Consider the following 17,903-nt stretch of genomic DNA (forward strand, 5'->3'; position numbering starts at 1 on the left):
TGTTTACGTTGTCCAACCCACTCATTCTGGCATATATTCTGTTCTAGACAAAATAGTCTTGTCTCAGCTGAAGCTGACGCTAATTTCCAGCCCTGAATGCCAGCGGATACCCATCTCATGGCCATCTTGCAAAAAACTAACAGACAGCAAAAGAGATAAAGATAAGATAATTTTTAACTAACATGAGGCTGAACTTCGGCACCTGGATAGATATTTTCTGCTCCCATTAGCAAACTGTGATGCCATATTTTTTCAAGCCCTATTTTGCCATACATCATTTTTACCAGCAGCACCACACAAGATTCCAAGGACCGGCTATTAAAATTTCTATTAGAAAGCCAACTACAGAAAACGGACACAAGATTCCAGGTGGAACATGGAATGCCCTGTATGTTCGTTACCTGAACGAGGGAAACAATGGATCAACAGTGTAACATCATCGACTGCAGTGCAGGCACTGAAATAAAGTAGTACAGAGCCTACGAATGGAATATATTAATTAAACTATGATAACAGCTTATTACTTGCCCACCAGACTAATCCTGATTCAAGAAAAATTTATAGTGTTTCCTTTTGCAATAAAATCATGTTGTGACTTAACCATATAGTATTTTTTAACAAACAAATACTGGACATACCATTACTTGGTAAGTTTTTATTGGGTTAGAAGTCATGCACATCATCAAAATATACATACTTCAGATTAGATGCAACTATAATTAATTGTACAAAAGCAAGAGACCCCCAATAATTGAACAAAATTACAAAGATAACCGATGAGTGATGTTCACACTTTACACCTAAAAACAATAAAGAACCATTTGGTCCGAATCATTAAACTGTATGATTGAATACTGAAGTCACTTCCAGAAAATAAAATTTAAGGGCATGATTCAAGTACTTGACACATCCATCTTTAAAGACTGCATGTTAATGCTCTCGTGCTGACTGTAGGTCCTGGGTCAAAAGCATCTCAAAGGAAGCTGCTCCACATATGCGATCACCACACCTCCATGTACATAACATGCAGATGAGGGCTCCAACGCTAGAAAATGCCAATTGCCTATCTTGGCCAATTGATCATGCCACTGCCAAATTCCAATTATCTTTAAGTGCAAAACTAGGATTTGTTCTTATAAGCTCATACTTCAAAACATATGAGTAGAACCAGGAAACGAGTTGATCCTAAGAAGCTAAGGAACAAATTGAACATGCAAGTAGGAAACAATCTGCCAGATATCTTACTAGTAACAACTGAAAGAAAACATTGTCTTTAAGAGGCAAAATAGCTAAATAAAAGACTGCAATTCACCAGAATACCATATGCCAATGCAGGAAAATAGTGCTATCTCACCTTCCGAACATATAAGAGCTTCCTGAACTAGTGCTGAATAGATACGTATGCATCAATCACCGACAATGGTCAGTGCCATGACAACCATCACATTGTAAGCTCAGAATCAGAAATGCTGAGTACAATTCAAAGGTTGTTGTAGCCTCTGTAGTCTGTACTTCTGAGATACATCTTTTACCTAGTTCATCAGGTCATAAACAGAAGTGAACCTATGTGTGTCTTTACTGTCTTATATGTCAAGTATTGCCAATCCACACTGCCCTAATATAACCTGGTAGAAACTCCCATATTAATTGTACAGCCCATAGTTAATGGAGCTATCTGGTTTATGCAGAGACAAGAGAATGAGGTATGGTATGTTGTAATTTCAAGTACTTTCAATATTCATATGGCATGGTGAAGCAACATTATCACAATTAACTTACATCTCTGGAGGAACTAGGCAGCAAAATTAAACACAGCATAATAGGCAGACAGTAATTGCATATACATATTGCTAGTGTCTAACGCTGATGACTAATTCAGTTGGCAACATCTTATCCAAGTGCAGCTTTACGGAAGATAAAAGAAGAATGCTTTCTATAGGCAGCTTGGAATCAACACTGTAAGAACCTCCTTATTCTTTATCATCATCATGGCAACTATCACTAGCATCACCATCAATATCATCATCCTCACTATTTTCAACAATGTGTGCAAGGGAATTGGCTTGCAACTTTTTGAACTGGCTTATAAAGTCAGTTGCTTCTGAGATGAGAGCATTTTTTGCAGCCTTCAGACCACCAACTTGCTGCCGAGAAAGAGCCTTCCCAGAATGAGCGGCTTTGGAGCCTGGAGTCCTTTTGCGAGGCCTTTTTGTACCTTCTCTACGAGATAACTGGTTCACATATTTCTCATGTAAGATAAGATTCTTGATGGGCTTCAGAACTGCTGGGCTTGGTTCAGCTCGCTCAGCTCTTAATCTTGAAAATGTTTTCTTTCGCGCTGATGAACTTCTGCTGAACTTGCCTAGAGAACCTGAATTCAAATAACTTTCAGGAGTCCCAGGAGAGTCCTCAAAAGATATGTTCAATGGAAAGGCACTTGGTGAGGTTTCAAATAATGAGAAGTGATCAGCCTCTTGAGCTTGGTCAATGAGGCTATGCTTCTGCAACAAATGTCTGACCGTCTTCTGAGCTGCTAGGCTCTTCTGTTTAGCAGTCCTTTGCCTTCCGACAGTAGATTCCAATAGGTTGGGAAGCTTTGGATCAGACAATGCGAAACTTCCAATGGGAGAAAATGTTGTTTTACTTGTTCTGGGACGTGGGGCAATGGGAGTGGGTGTCGAGAGGTCAGCATGAATTCTGTTGAAGCAGTCTTCAGCAGATCTCCCTGGCACCTGAAAAGATTTGTGTCAAAGATCACTGAGCTAATAAATGATAAAGGTAAAACTCCACACAAAAAGGAATATGTCAAATAAGAAACAGGACCTGCCACCAAAGTATTTCAGTGAAGTATGAAAAAGAAAAGAAAACTCTTACTATGAGACCTCATACTATTTTGATTGAATAAACAAGCCCATTTAACTCTAAAGTTTTTAGATTTGAGGCCCCTAGCTATTCGTTTTTTAAGATGTTGTATTATTTGGTTAAGAGTAAAATTCATCAGTGGTCCTTAAACTTGTTCACAAATGTCACCTATGTCCCCAAACTATTAAGGAGGTTCATGTCCCTCAATTTGTTAAGCGTGTCACTCGAGGTCCAAATCTTGCTAATTAGTGTCTAACTTGGCATGCTAGGAACCCACCCACATGGCAGCAACACATCTCTCTTCTCTATCCTCCTCTCCCACCACCACCAGTCAAGCAACACCCGCCAGGGAGAAGTGACACCTTCTGGATGCCACTTATATGCCAAAAGAAGGTTTGGACATTAACTACTTAGCAAGGTTAGGGACATGAAACTGAGAGTTTGTTGGGGCACCTACATGACACGTTTGAACAAGTTTAGGGGCAGCTGGTGCAGCTTTCTCTTTAGTCAATTCGAACATGCAGGAGAGCTGCATATCTTTGTATTATAGTGAGAAAGAAAGGACAAACCTATACCCCAATTAGCAAATTTGTAGTCTAGTAAAACAAAATAATGAACTACTATTCAAATTTAATGTTGGTTTAGAGACACCGTTTTACCAAAATGATGCACTAGGGTCTTAGCATACACAAAAAATAATAATAATTGATCAGCACCAAATTTCTCACCATGTCGAGTCATAATTAGTGACTTTACTTTCAGTTATGAATCTTCATATAACGCCAATGTCATATATATGTTAGCAGGAAGGGCCTAACCACAGAAACTTTGATAGTAAAAAGGGATTGATCAAACAAAATAACATGACCAATGAACAGACCAGGTGCACTGAGATCTATTCTGAAAAATGCAAAAACATTTTCAGCCTTTATTTTAACTACAGAGTGCTCATAATTTTTATGTAAGCAAGCCAAATTCATGTTAATAAGGTTTCTCTGGTCTTCTTTAGCAGTTTGCAAGAGATGATCAAACCACTAAACTAAATGACGTTAGAACTGGAATTACCAATTTTGAGACTCTCTTCCAGAAATGTGGGGATGGCCGTGCAGCGAAGTAAGCTTTACGCAATGCCATGTCCTGCTCTTCTGTCCAATCATCTTCACCACAAAAATTTTTCATTCCTTCTCTTTTAGTCCCACTTGGCTCATTGATGTTTTCATCTATTGTCGATCTTTCATGACCAACTTTATGCTTCACCACAATAGAAGGGTCCTTTCCAGTCTTTTTGTGGATGGCTTTTTTAGGTTCTTTGCTAGGTACATTTTCTTGGCAATATGCAGGCAATGATTTAGACTCCTGGTAACTTCGCCTCTTTGCTGACAACCTCCCTTCAGTGCCTCTCTTCCTCTTTCTTGTCAGCACCTCAGAATGATTGGGCTTTAGTTCTTGCTTCTCACTCTTTATGTGAGTTACATCTGTAACCTTTTTCCTAGTAGGAATATCTTGAGGATCTTGACAAAGTGGCTGGGGCTTATTATGGCTTTTCAACTTTGTCAAAGTCTTCAATCCAGCATTTTTCCTGTTCCTTTTCAGATTCTCTTGACTTCTGTATTTCACAAGAGCATTTTGAGCCTTTCTGTTATGAGATGTCTCCTGCCAATTAGATGGCAAGAGGGACTTGCCCGAACCCTTATCTTCCTGATGCAACCGTGGAGATCTTCTGAGAGGCACAATTGCCAATTGATCATCCCTTACCTTATATTCCTGCAAGAGTGAGTACAAATTACAACAGCCTTTCTCCAAGCTATGAATCAAATGTGAACTGGATCAAGCTTTCTAAGTGTAACAAATATGATATGTTAAGATTGCACAGGAATGAAATAGACGAAATCAAGCAAGAACGGCTCTTACTTCGTTCACTTCATCATCAATCACAATTGGGTGCTCTGGATCCCTCCCGGTGTTCCGCGGTGATTGGCGTCGAAGAGCCTTCGGCCGCTGCGCACCTCCAGCGTTGCGGCCTCTCCCTGTCTTCTTGGGGCCAGCCTGCTTCTTCAACGTTTGGACATCATCTTCCTCCTCCTGGTTCTTGGCCCGGGAAGGTAGACTCCGCGTGGGCAAACTTTGAGGGGTTGAGTGGTAAGAGCGCAGCCGCCCCTTCCATGGGGTCCCACCAGCGGCTGGGGCACACGGTTCCTGGTTCCAGTAGCGGATCCAAAAAAAAAAAATTAGGTATGGGGGGCAATACATTATTAATATGCACAGCAAAACCAATATTAACATCGAAATAACAAGCCATCCAAAAATTGATGAGGATTGAGTAGCAAAATTGCAATCCTTGTGAGCAAACAACTAAGCTAGAAGCTAAAATAACACGACGCCGTCAAAAATGTACCACATGTTAAGGAGATGGAGCATTTCAAATGGTGAGGCGAATCTGTAACGGAAACAGGTAAAGAGATACGGAGTAAGAGAGATGCGAAGAGAATAAAAGGGGGAAATTGGGCTCACCACACCGGCGGACCGTCCAGCCGTCGTGCTGTCTGGCTCACCGCCGCGGCGCCGCGCCATCCACAGATATCGCGTGCTCCCTCCCTCCGCCCTCCGCTCTCCGCCGGTCCACTGGCTTACCGGCGGACGGGAACCGCTGCAGGATGCAGCGGCCAAGCGGCGGCCCGGCGCCCAAGGCCCACCGGCCTAGCCCTCCGCGATGGCGCAATCCGCCCCTCTCCGGCTGGCTGGCTCCCCGCGGACCCTGCCTGGTCGCGGAAGTTGCGCCCCGGCTCTTGCCGAATCCGCCCGCCGCCGGCCGCACTGCTGCTCGTCTTGAATGCCGCCCTAGGGTCAAGAACTGAGGAAGATGAACGGCTACCGCACGATACCAATTCAAATTATGAAGATCTTGCGGCCGTTAGAGGCTTCGGCTGGTCAGTTACAACAAATGTCGTTTTTACCCTTCTATTTCACTGCTTGCTCTCTGTTGAACACCTCTCTCTCTCCTTTATATAAAAAAAAAAAAAAACTCTCTCTCTCTCTCTCTCTCGTGGCGGCGACGGCTGGGCTAGCGGCCACGCCCTTCGCCGGCGACGAGCACCCACCAGGTATGCCCGCTCCTTCTCTTCCCCTCCTGCTGTGCTAAACGGAGCACCCCCAAACCCTAATGTTTAGCTATTTGTATCCGGATCTCACCCAATTACAAGTAATACATGTATTATACGGAGTACCTGCTAAAATAGATTTTCTTTTGCAAAAATTTATCGTGTACACCCATGCCCTATACTGTGTCCGCCCCTGCAGTCTCCAGCCTATCCAATTTGTTGTGATTCATTTGCTGCGTGTCATGTACAGAGCTGAGTAGTTGACCTCCATTACCCTCCGCCCCTGATGTCGAGGCTGCGAGCTCTGTGTTAAGCTTCCTTCAACGCCACCAAGAGAGGTAGCTCCTTCACAGTTCACACAAACCAGAGCCTTTTTGCTGTGCTAGCTGTCTGCTGAGATTGTCAGCTAGATATTAATCATGTTGAAGTATCATTATGAATAGAATATAATGTCAGTTTCTGCCAAATGTACAATTAGTAGCCTTTAGCTGGTAGGACATCTTAGTTGTTGTTACTCATGCATTGCTTAAGTTGCAATAGATGTATGGTGCTTGGAATTCAATGTTTATGTAGGAAGAGAAGATTTTGCAAATCTGTAAGACTGTAACCAAGGAACCTATAGAAATCCTGCTTTAAAGTGAGCAGAATTGGGTGGAGGGGGCTAAATTTTAGCCCCCGTCACATCGAATGTTTGACACTAATTAGAAGTATTAAACCTAGATTAATTACAAAACTAATTACACAACCCCTAGACTAAATCGCGAGACGAATCAATTAAGCATAATTAGTTCATGATTTGACAATGTGGTGCTACAGTAACCATTCACTAATGATGGATTAATTAGGCTTAATAGATTCATCTCGTGATTTAGCCTAGAGGTTCTGCAATTAGTTTTGTAATTAGCTTATGTTTAGTCCTCCTAATTAGTATCTGAACATCCGATGTGACAGGGCTAAAGTTTAGCCCCCTCCTCCCAAACACCCCGTAAACTCTTCTGGGTTATGCATAGCCTCTATAATATTTTGGCCAATATTTAATTTTTCGTCCTATATGCTTAATTGGCAGCTCTTGTATGGAGTTCAGATTATCTAATTCCACCAAGTGAAAGATATATCTTCAATTTCAACTCAAAAGATGAGCTGAAACAGTGGCATTTGTACTCAGATTCAGAGTATGGAGGTATTTCCTCACTTTGAAATCTTGTATAAATGTGAATTCATGCAGTTTCTCTAAATATCGAAAGTATGAAAAACGGTAATATAATTTGTTTGTTGTGCTTTGTAACTGAGAGATACTTGTGAATGATTCATATTCTTAATGATTGCCTGGTATTGAAAATGCTCTTTTGGTTTTGTTCTCAGAATATGTCAAGAAGATGCTCTGTTACATTTCTGAAGGTTCACAGTAGAAAAATGTATTGCACTTCAATCCTATCATGGTAGGCCCCCACTGTAGTTCTTGGGTACACCAAACACTTTTAGAATCTCCTAGCCCTGAATGTTCGTAATTTACTATCCTTTGAAAGGAAACAGATTACAAAATACTAGTATACTATGTAGAAGTATAGCTATCCATCCATTTGTCCTGTTCTCTCTTTGTTGCCAACAGATTCTCCTTTTTTTTGTATCGCCATGACTTACATGCAAGGATTATAACAATCATTATAGCTGGCTACCTGTTACGGTGAGCCAAATGGGAATCTACTACCCCTTACATTTTTTGCCTACTGGATACTTGGTAATGCATAGACTAGTGTATTTTGTTGTTAGTTTTGAAATCAGTGGATGAAAAGCTAAACATTTTACACAGGTGAACCTTCCCCTTCTGTATGAACAGGACTTAAGTAGTTTAGTCTATTGTGTAGTGATACAGTTGTGCCTTAATATAATATATGACTGGACTTCCTATTTCCCCTTGTTAATTCAATAGACTATAGTTCTCTACACAGATAATACCTTGCGTATCTATTAGATTTGTATACCTTTTTATGGCACCTTTTGGCTTTGCTAATATCTAGCTTCTTATTTGCATCTATGATAGATTGTGATTGGACAGAGTTGTTATCCAGGTTTGTCATCTGCATCATTGGAGATAACTGATGGCACTGCTGGTGGAGCTACTCCATTAACTCGTACTAACTGTTAGAATTGATTAACTTTCTGGGATAAGAGAAAGAATAGTAGTTTCGTTCATTTAGCATAATAAACCTCATGTACTATGAAATGCCTTCTAGTGTTTGTTCTTAGAAACTGAGGCTCTGAGTAAGTCCATTTTATCAGTGAATACCAGCTGCTGCCTTTGCTTTAGTAACTGAATAGAAATATGCAGTTCTTTAATTTTCTTAGACTGGCTTCTAAGCTTGATAGCTTCGGCATTTTTTTTTTGAACATGTGCATTCTGGAGGGTACGTTTCCTGGTAATCTTTCTTGGATATGTCCGAGGACTCAACATGGAGTATTTACTAATCCCTACAGTGACCACCAGGTAATCGTCACAAACCATGGTAACGCAGTTGCAGCTGCCAACAGTATTTTCGGCAGCAGTAATCTCCCATACCCTGCAATTCCCCGAGATGATGCACACGGGGCCGCTACTGCCTACGTACTTTGCCCCTTGCAAGGTCGCAACATACCGCCATCCAGTGACATTCGGCCATCGGGGTCGGCACCCGACAGTGTCCACCGTCCGTCAGCATAGCGCTCCACATCATTGGACGGTCCCCCGTTTGACCCCGCCAAACGCTGTGTTCCTGGAGAGAAAGTGCACCGCCCCGCCCGGGAGCAGAGGTGCAGTACAGACCCAGCCTTTCAGCCTCGTGCGGTTGCTCTCTCCCCGTGATCCCGCTCCCCGGTGACCCCGGCCCGGCCAGCACCCCCGCGCTATGTCTATGATGATGGCTCAAATTATGGAGACGACGATGATGGATCCAATTATGGTGACGAGCGACGATGTCGATGATGGCCGCGAAACACGGCCGCGTCCGTGGTCAACATTAGCTAGCTACCTCATCGACCGACGATGCCGGTGGGTCTTGCACCCCGACCGTGACCACCGCCTAGATTTCGCCGTCGGCTTAACTCAGCTGCTCTACTCCGGCCGTTGTCGTTGAGGGCACCCATAATGGTTACAGAGAGTTACTCTCTGTAACTTGGTACACGTTACCTATGGAGAGCCGTAAAGATGAGGCACACAATGGATTAGCTTTCACACCTACTTTTTCAAAATTTTGTGGACCCATGATTCAATATTTTTTAATCACGTCTCTCTCCCTACGCTCTATGTCTGTGGCCGCACGGCCGGCTCCACTAGCCGCAGCTCCCGAGCAGCGAGGCTTGGACGTCGGTCAGCCGCAGCCCTGCAACCACGCACCAGCTCCGCGCACACCCCCTCCGTAATGGCCCCTCTACCAGGCACCCAGGTCCACCTGCAGCCTGCCTCCTTGCCCACGCGTCGTCCTCACTGGCCCTGGCTGCCTCCCCGCGCCGCCGTGCCGGCTCGCTTCCCCGCAACGGCGGTCGTAGCCGCGGCCACGCCGGGACTCACGACGACGGCCTGGAGCCCCACCTCCACACGCACTAGGGCTCATCCGCGTGCCCACGGCTCGTCGAAGCAGCTGCCAGCAGTGTAGCCCGCGAGGCACAGCGGCGCGGCAGCCGACAGCGGGGCATACGAGTCTCGTGGTGCTTGGCCTGGCGACGCAGCGAGGATGCCGAGCTTGATGATGTTGCAGCCGATCTGCGCGCGGCGTCCGAGCGCCCGCAGCTCCGTTGAGCCACGACCACCAGCGGAGCCTGCGAGGCTCCACGTCACCGCCGCCCGCCCACTATGGCTCACGTGGAGTCCACCCGCAGCGAGCTCGCCCCACCCCTCTGTCGCGTCCGCTGCCTATGATCCCCTTCCCACTCGCGTCCGCACCCCACCCACCGGCTGCCACCTGCAATGTCACCTACGTCGGCATCCCCTCCCGCGCCCCGTGCCCACAGCGCCATGGCCGAGATGCCTCCCGCCGGATCCCGTGGTGGCTGTTCCCCTCCCTAGTCCTTGCGGCGATCTGTGCTCACCGGCCGCTCCAACCCCGTACTCTCCAGCTGCGCTAGCCTCACCTTGCACTCACCGGTCACTCTACCGTAGAGCTCTCTGATTGTGAGGCAAAGGATGAGAAGAAAGAAGAAAGGATAAGCACATGGTGGGCCTGCTCAGCAGGGAGGCGCGTGCTAGCGGCTCTCGCGTGACACTTTTCTCTCTCCTCATTTCTCTTTCCTACGTGGAGGTTTACCGTTTACGGAGAGCCTACCGACACCCAATGCGGGTGCCCTTAGCTGTAGCCCATGCGCCGGTGTCGTCCCAGCTAACCGGCCCGACCGAGCTCTAGAATAATGTTAGGCCGTGTCGTTCGAATACCACGACGGTCGAGCACCGTGCTAGTACAGGAGTATGTGGTGGCCGCAGCCGTTAAGACGACGCCCGTGCAGAAGGATTTTTTACGGACGCATTGCGGTTCAAGGTGGTTTGAGGCTCCGGGTGCCAGCGTGTCAAAACGGCGGATGCGGATGCACGAATACTCGCTGCACAGATATCGTCTACGCAGAAGCACCTGGGCACGAGAGAACAGAGCTCCAGCCCGGCGCGACAGCGACCCGTAACTGAACTGCCGATCCTTCCGCAGAGCCGCTCGGCGACACGCATTTTTATTTGCCCGCAGCCGCAACGCAAGAAACCAAACCGGGCGCAGCTGTGCGGATGGCACGCATAAGATCTGGTCCAGCATCGCGTGGCGGAAGCTCAAGCAAGATCCGGCGCTCCCTCCTGCACGGACCACGGCGCCGCGCTCGCGCATCGGCTGATCCGGCAGCACCTACCCGGGAGGCTCACGGCCGCGGGGGGCCAAGCCAAATAAATCCACGAGCAGGCGCAAGTCGACAAGCAGCGAACAGGGTGAGTGGCGAAGAAGCTTCTCCTGATCCTTAAGACGACGCCGCAGACGCACGGACGCAGCAGGAGTACCGGGTGGCAGTATTTAGCTGCGGTACTTGAGATCACAGTGAAGCCCAGCCCTGTCACAGTGCACTGGCGGAATTGAATGGCCATTGTAGTGTGGTGGCTCGCACTCGCAGCAGCAGCATCACTGGGGAGACCAGATCTTTGCGGATTAATTCCCTGGGCTGTGCTGCCGTTGCTCCAAAGCAATCCTTCCGTGGTGTGTTGTTGTTGATTGTTGATGTACTGGCTGCCCTCCGCAGAGCGAATTCTTCACGCGGGAGGGGAGAAGCAGAGAGCAGTTGCCGCTCGCCGTGCCGATGCGGCGATGCCCGTCCACCCATCTGCAATCTGCTGCACTCGGCAGCAGATGGAATGATACCCGAACACAGGAGGAGAGACCTCCCCGCGACGTTGATGCCCGTGGTACCGGCGTCCTCCTCCGGCTGCCGAGCCACTGTGCACCCCCAGCTCTGCAGCTGGCTACAGGGACACAGGCGCTGTCCTCACTTGACAATGCGGATTGGCATTTAGGCACCGTGTTGGCGTAGCGTAGCTCCGGGACCTAAGACCTCTAGCTATCACGCCAGCTCCCGGATTTTGGCCCCCATCCAACCGAGCCCCATGCATGTTCCAAGCGGAGCTCGACAACGACGCAGCAGACGAGAGTCCTTTTGATCGCAGTTACTGCTCATCTCCGGTACACCTGTCTGTTTAGATCTAGCATATCGGGGGGATCTATCCGTGACGACGGAATTGATTAGGGCCGGGGGACGCCCTCCGGGACACCGTATCCGGTTACGCCTAGGACAGCAGGTCGTAAAGCCGGGGCTAATATCTTTCGCAGTCGGGAGGACGGTAGGTAACCTCCTCGACTGATGATAATGAGCCGGTTTATCAATCTCTGAAACGGATGACCCTGTTCATTCTTGGGCAGGATGATGATCTGTACCAGTCATAGGTTTAGGCGTTTAGCTGCCCTGTCTGCTCCAGTATCTTTGCAGCTGGGCTGTTATCATTCTGCACCCATGAGCCATGGTCGTGTAAAACTCATTGCCTACACCCAGCAGTCCAGCACTACTGAACCGTCGGAATCTTGCAGCAGACGCGACATCCCCCCATCGAGACATGGAGAGGAGCCATGCATGCATGATGCACGCTAGATATCAGGGTACTGCTAGCTGGAAGAGAGCTACTCATTCGGATTGGAGTCATTTCCCATCAGCGCCCCCCAGGAAAATTGTCGGCACCTTTGCTCGCCCGCCCTTTTTCCTTATCACCCGTTACCACACGTGCACGTGCATGTACACGGTGCGGGTAAGTTACGCACTCACTTGTCACTGCGCAGCCGCGAAGGCGTATCGTATGTGATCGATGACGATGCATACCAAAAGTTGCATAGGAGGTAGACAGACATATAGGACGACAGCTTGTTTTCCGTTTCCGTTGTGGCAGTGGCAACAGTACAATGCAGGTTGTAGCGCATGTATTGCCCACATCGCAGGCTTCTGCGTTAGTAGTAGCATCGCAGGATCGGACGGACCAAAACCAAATGCTTGGGGATGAATTATATCTCGCCGAGGGGCCGTACAGGTACGCGTATAAATACGCCAACTAACGCGACGCCATACTTTCGGTGTCATCGGTCCCCTTGTACTTGTAGGAATCGCGTCCTACCTCACTGTTCTACACTTTTGAAGAGGAGGAATCCGAATAATCAGGTTTGGGAAATGAAAAATTCGTTCCACAAAATTTGTCACGGGGCCAGTAGTCACTACAAAAAGAAGGTGAATAGTGAGCGCTTCTGGCGCTTCCTCAAGAAAAGTGCTTTCTGGTGACGTCGCCATGAAAACTTTCTTGGTAAATCTAGCAGACATTTAACATTTTGCCGGCCGAAGCCAAAACCCAAAAGTATGAACAGTAGGCAGGGCAGCGAGACCAGAGATTCCCTGCAACCGCTTTTGGACCAGAGTAGCGTCGATGCCTGGAGCTGTAGAGGGCATGGTACCCGTCCGATCGATCGATCGGACTGTCCAGATCAAGTTGGAGAAACCGAAGCATCCAACATCACCGAGCTTTCTGCTACCTGCACGGCTGCACGTCCATGCTGCGTTATTAAAGACGGTTAATCCGAGCTTTAATTGTCTCAAGATCCTCGGTTCTGACTTCTGAGCGTTGCTTAATTACTCCAACGCCAGTTTAACCCAAGATCCGCCTGTCAGACGGGCCCACACGCACAGAAACGGACAACCTTCCGCGCCCAGCGCAACCCCCGCGGGCCCACAGAAAACCACTTGGCTGAGCCCTGAGGCCCTGAGTCTGAGCTAAACTCTCCTCACTGTGGCATCTCGTGCTCTCGCTGCTCTGCTCACTGCTCGCTCGCTTCTCCCACAACAGGCTAGTGACCAGACCAGTCAGCTAGTGACTGTACCATGCAGCTCTAGCTAGCGAGCCTGGTGGTAGCAGTGGGTTGGTAGGAGTAGCGCCAAGTGTGCGCGCGCGCGGGCACGTCCAGGCAGGCTGCGACGGCGAGCAGGAGGAGCGAGCTGCCCCGCCGGGCGCCGCCGGCAATGTCGCCGCCGCCCCCGCCGCTGCTGCGCGACCAGCTGTCGCGCAGGACGGCGGTGCTGGGGCTGCGCCTGTGGGTGCTCGTCGGCATCGCGGTCGGGGCCGCCTTCCTGCTGCTCCTCGCGCTCATCTCCCTCCACCTAGCCGCGGCGCGGCGGCGGCGGCCGAGGAAGGGGGTGGCGCACGCGCACGCGCCGGCGGCGCCGCTGTCCCCGTCCACCATCCCGCCCGTGTCCAAGGAGATCCAGGAGGTGGCCGTGCACGTGGGCTCGCTCCGCCACTACCTCGAAATGGGCACCGCGTTCCTCAAGGACGCCGGCGGCGCGCCGCACCACGGCGACGGCGACGGCGACTCCGTGGGGGCGCACGGGTCGCAGCGCGTGCACATCGAGGCCGGCAAGGGCCGCCGCATGGTCGCGTACGCCGACGGCGGGGAGGGCGTCGGCCCCGTGGCGTCCGACGTGTCGGCGGCCGTGGGGCCCGAGGTGTCGCACCTCGGGTGGGGCCACTGGTACACGCTCCGGGACCTCGAGGAGGCCACCGCCGCCTTCGCCCCCGAGCACGTCGTCGGCGAGGGCGGCTACGGCATCGTCTACCGCGGCGTTCTCGCCGACGGCTACCAAGTCGCCGTCAAGAACCTCCTCAACAACAGGCACGAACCGTATCTTTTTCGCGTGCGCCCCCTCCGTTCGATGCGTTCTTGCTTGGCACACACAATTTTTCTGATCCCCTCGTCGTCGTTGCTCGCCGCATGCAGGGGGCAGGCCGAGAGGGAGTTCCGGGTGGAGGTGGAGGCGATCGGCCGCGTCCGGCACAAGAATCTTGTCCGGCTGCTGGGCTACTGCGCCGAGGGAGCTCACCGGTACAGAACCCCCTCGTGCATTGATGACGCACTGCCTTCCTCTCGCCGTGCCACTTGCCATTGCTTCTTGTGGCAACTTGCTCGTGTACGTCGTACCAACCACTGTTGCTTGTGATCTCATTCTCAGGATACTTGTCTACGAGTACGTCGACAATGGCAACCTCGAGCAGTGGCTGCACGGCGACGTCGGGCCCGTGAGCCCGCTCACCTGGGACATCCGGATGAACATCGTGCTCGGCATGGCGAAAGGGTGCCTGAAATGAATTTCCCAGTGCTTTTCGTTCTTCTCATGTACTACCTCTGCTCTGAATTGGTGATGTGCGCGTCTCTGAGATTGGGAATGAATTCAGGATCACGTACTTGCACGAGGGGCTGGAGCCGAAGGTGGTGCACAGGGACATCAAGTCCAGCAACATTCTGCTGGACAGGAGGTGGAACCCCAAGGTCTCGGATTTCGGCCTCGCTAAGCTCCTGGGTTCGGACAGCAACTACGTCACCACCAGGGTGATGGGAACATTTGGGTGAGCTGGTCTTCAGGCTCCTGAATTTCACCATGGATCTTCCTCCTGGTGAACAGGTGAACCATAGAGTTCTGAAATTGCTCCTGCTGTGGCAGTTATGTGGCACCAGAGTACGCGAGCACCGGCATGCTGAACGAGAGGAGCGACGTGTACAGCTTCGGGATCCTCATAATGGAGATCATCTCCGGCCGAAGTCCGGTCGACTACGCGAGACCCAACGGAGAGGTTAGGGATGCGCCGCCAGCGGTTCCACCAAGCAACGAAATCATGCTATGCGCTACACAAATTTCCTTAGTTTCTGCTGCCGTGCCATCATTTCAGGTAAACCTTGTGGAGTGGCTCAAGAACAAGGTGACCAATAGGGACTACGAAGCGATCCTGGACCCAAAACTGCCGGAGAAGCCTTCCTCCAAGGCGCTGAAGAAGGCTCTGCTTGTGGCGCTGAGGTGCGTGGATCCCGATTCGCAGAAGCGGCCGAAGATGGGGCATGTAATCCATATGCTCGAAGTCGACGACTTCCCGTATCGAGAGGTGAGCCCTGTTGCTATGCTAGTTGCTTCTTTTTACATCTCTGTGGAGTCAATCATGTTACTATTCGATCGCAAGAACATACTATATCCATGGTGAAGACGATCCCAAGTTACATATGGTGAAATCCCCGCCATTACCGGTTGCTTTAGTAAAAAAAAAGTGTGCCGATTAACCTGTCCTACAGGCTAGCACATGAATGCTCGCCGATATTAAAATGGTGATGCCCGCTGCATCAGGGTTTATTTTAGGAAACATGGACAGCAGGCCCATCAGGATTAAAATAGCACCGCTGTTGGCTCTGATTACCAGCTCTATGTCTGACCCTAGACCAAGTGTTAAATACTGCCCTGACAGTGCCTGAGCTGCCCGTTGGGATGTTAATAAATCTGTCACCTCGGAAAACTATTTAATGAAAAAATTAGCAATATCACCGTGCCGGCCCATGTTTTACAGTGTCACGTACTCATGCTAGAGATGCATCTTGGCAGCTTGCTGATATAACAATTGCTGAACAGTCGAACAGAAGTTTCAGAGGCCTGTCTTCTTTCCCCTCTTTTGAAGCTCTGCATTTGTGCGGTTCTACCTGCAGGATCGTCGAACTCTACGGCCGGGCAACGGCAGCCCCCTGGAGAGGGCGAGGACGCCGGGGAAGCCGCCGGTGGCGGGGTCGTGCGACAGCAGCTGCTACGAGGGCAACACGACCACCGCCAGCACGCCGTCCAGATTAGTGCAGGACATGTAGCCAGCGCTACCACGCACGCACCTGCCGGGCTTCTTTCTGATCGAGTTCTGCCGCCTGCGGGCCGCACGGGGATGCTGCAACTCTGTTTTGTCGGTGTCGTTTTGATCTGGTTTCTCCCTCTCACCATCTGCCCTGTCGATGTGTGATCTTCTTGCGGAGGCGTGGTTGCCTCCCTGGGTTTTGAACTCATCTACCGTGATTGACCTAGCTTTGCCTGATGCCCAACTGTTTGTATAGTGAACTGCTCGTCTGCTCTTATCTCAGGTCAGTTTGGCTACTCGTTGATTCATTCCCTGATGTACAAAAGAAAACGTGGGTGCAACCGTGCAAGTAATTCCGTGTCTTGTTTGTCCTCGAAGCATTTTTTTTTTTGCGGAACTCCAGTAATTTCAGTATCGCTAGTCGTTTGCCAAGAAAATTTGAGCAATATTTCATTGGACAGAAGATTCCATCTGCACGGTGTTTGCTTCGCGACACGCTGCATTCGGATTGCGGTTTGAGATTTTTCAATTTAGCGACGAGCAAGTGGTCAAGTTGGGGGCCCGCCAGCCTTCCACGTAGGCAAATCTACCACTTACGCGTCCGGCCCAAGCCCATGAGTTCCACGACCACTTGACGAGTGGGCCGCTACCATAAAGTTCTCGAGCCTTTTTGACGGTGCTTGGGATGGAGGAGGAGGATGTTGTGGGACAAGAAGCACCTTTCTACGCTTCGTCGCACTCGGCCGGCAACGATCCAACTCCGTATTGTGATCCAGTCTGTACGCAGCAGCGGCAGCACTTCCCTGCTACACTCTGAGTCTCTGACCTCCAAAAGAGGCAGCTGGTGCGCTCGAGAGATCCCGTCTCCCGGCAATCAGAGCCATCGAAGCCAGGCCCTCAAGCACCAGCAACCCCGCATCATGATTCATGAGCTGGCCGGTTTTGTGGTTACCTGAACTGTATGCCGGACATTTGCTGCGCCTGCGTTAGCCTGCTAGTTCAGCAAATTCTTCGCTTCTTCAGCTGCATTGCGTGCGCCGTCCCGTCTCTACCACAGCCACTATCCAGTACTAGCAAAGTAGCAAGTAGGTTGCGTCATCGCGTGCGAATGCTGTATCTGTAACTGTTACCTGTGCATGGAAAAGGTTCCTGCACCCAGGCCCCATGGTAAGTGGGCCGACTAAACCAGGCCTCCAAATTTTTGGAGCCCCGTGTTCAACAAGTACAACGTGACTTGACCTCCCTCTAGTAGCCTCTGTTCATGTGACTTTTGAGATTCTGTTGCCGGTCCATCCGATTAGCAGGCCTGTCGATTAAAATTCTAATCGCTAGATCGCCTGACACCGTGACCATCGAGGAAGTAGGAACCGCGCTTCTCGCCTTCGCCTCAGCGCCGCCAGCCACCGCAATCTCGCCGAGTCGCCAGGTGCTCGAGTCACCAGGAGCCCAGGAAGCCAGGACGGCAGGACAAGCAGTCAAGCATCAACCATCAATCTGCTATCAGTTGGTACAATTCACAAGTAGATTAGATTTCTTCATTGGTAGGTGGATGCTGCCGTAATTCAGGTTGCCTTACGCGGTGTGACTGCGGCGAAGTCGTTCCAAAAGGATCTGAACAAGATCGCTGATTCGCTGAGAAGGTGCAGGCTTCTGACCAGCGCTGGTACAAGTTCATATTGACTGGTAATGTAATGCTATGTGGTGATCGGCTCAATGATTTGTGTGCAATTAGGTCAATGATTTGTTAATTTAGCTTTGTT

At 49.8% G+C, this 17,903-nt stretch overlaps 2 protein-coding genes and 1 long non-coding RNA gene across 6 annotated transcripts; 2 read left to right on the plus strand and 1 right to left on the minus strand.

The window, feature by feature from the left end:
• Nucleotides 1-1,706: 1,706 nt before the first annotated feature.
• LOC101761587 lies at nt 1,707-5,501 on the minus strand. Its single transcript, XM_004961903.3, has 4 exons — nt 5,374-5,501; nt 4,774-5,058; nt 3,928-4,626; nt 1,707-2,732 (listed from the first exon to the last, which is right to left on the minus strand). Exons 1-4 carry the CDS (start codon nt 5,431-5,433, stop codon nt 1,971-1,973), a joined length of 1,806 nt encoding a protein of 601 aa, XP_004961960.1. The 5' UTR covers nt 5,434-5,501; the 3' UTR covers nt 1,707-1,970.
• Nucleotides 5,502-5,856: 355 nt separating this feature from the next.
• LOC101761333 lies at nt 5,857-8,297 on the plus strand. 4 transcript variants are annotated; one of them, XR_002677170.1, is made up of 5 exons: nt 5,857-5,963; nt 6,211-6,298; nt 7,027-7,140; nt 7,323-7,399; nt 8,002-8,297. It is a non-coding gene; the product is annotated as an uncharacterized LOC101761333 (long non-coding RNA). The 4 variants fall into 4 exon arrangements; XR_214862.3 differs by having other exon boundaries at nt 7,323-8,297; XR_002677168.1 differs by lacking the exon at nt 7,323-7,399.
• A 4,985-nt stretch (nt 8,298-13,282) lies between these two features.
• LOC101761998 (probable serine/threonine-protein kinase At1g01540) lies at nt 13,283-16,520 on the plus strand. Its single transcript, XM_004961904.2, has 7 exons — nt 13,283-14,158; nt 14,264-14,368; nt 14,496-14,618; nt 14,719-14,889; nt 14,985-15,114; nt 15,211-15,420; nt 16,010-16,520. Exons 1-7 carry the CDS (start codon nt 13,509-13,511, stop codon nt 16,160-16,162), a joined length of 1,542 nt encoding a protein of 513 aa, XP_004961961.1. The 5' UTR covers nt 13,283-13,508; the 3' UTR covers nt 16,163-16,520.
• Nucleotides 16,521-17,903: the final 1,383 nt, after the last annotated feature.

This window comes from Setaria italica, chromosome III (genome assembly GCF_000263155.2).
Source record: "Setaria italica strain Yugu1 chromosome III, Setaria_italica_v2.0, whole genome shotgun sequence".
Classification (NCBI taxonomy): domain Eukaryota; kingdom Viridiplantae; phylum Streptophyta; class Magnoliopsida; order Poales; family Poaceae; genus Setaria; species Setaria italica.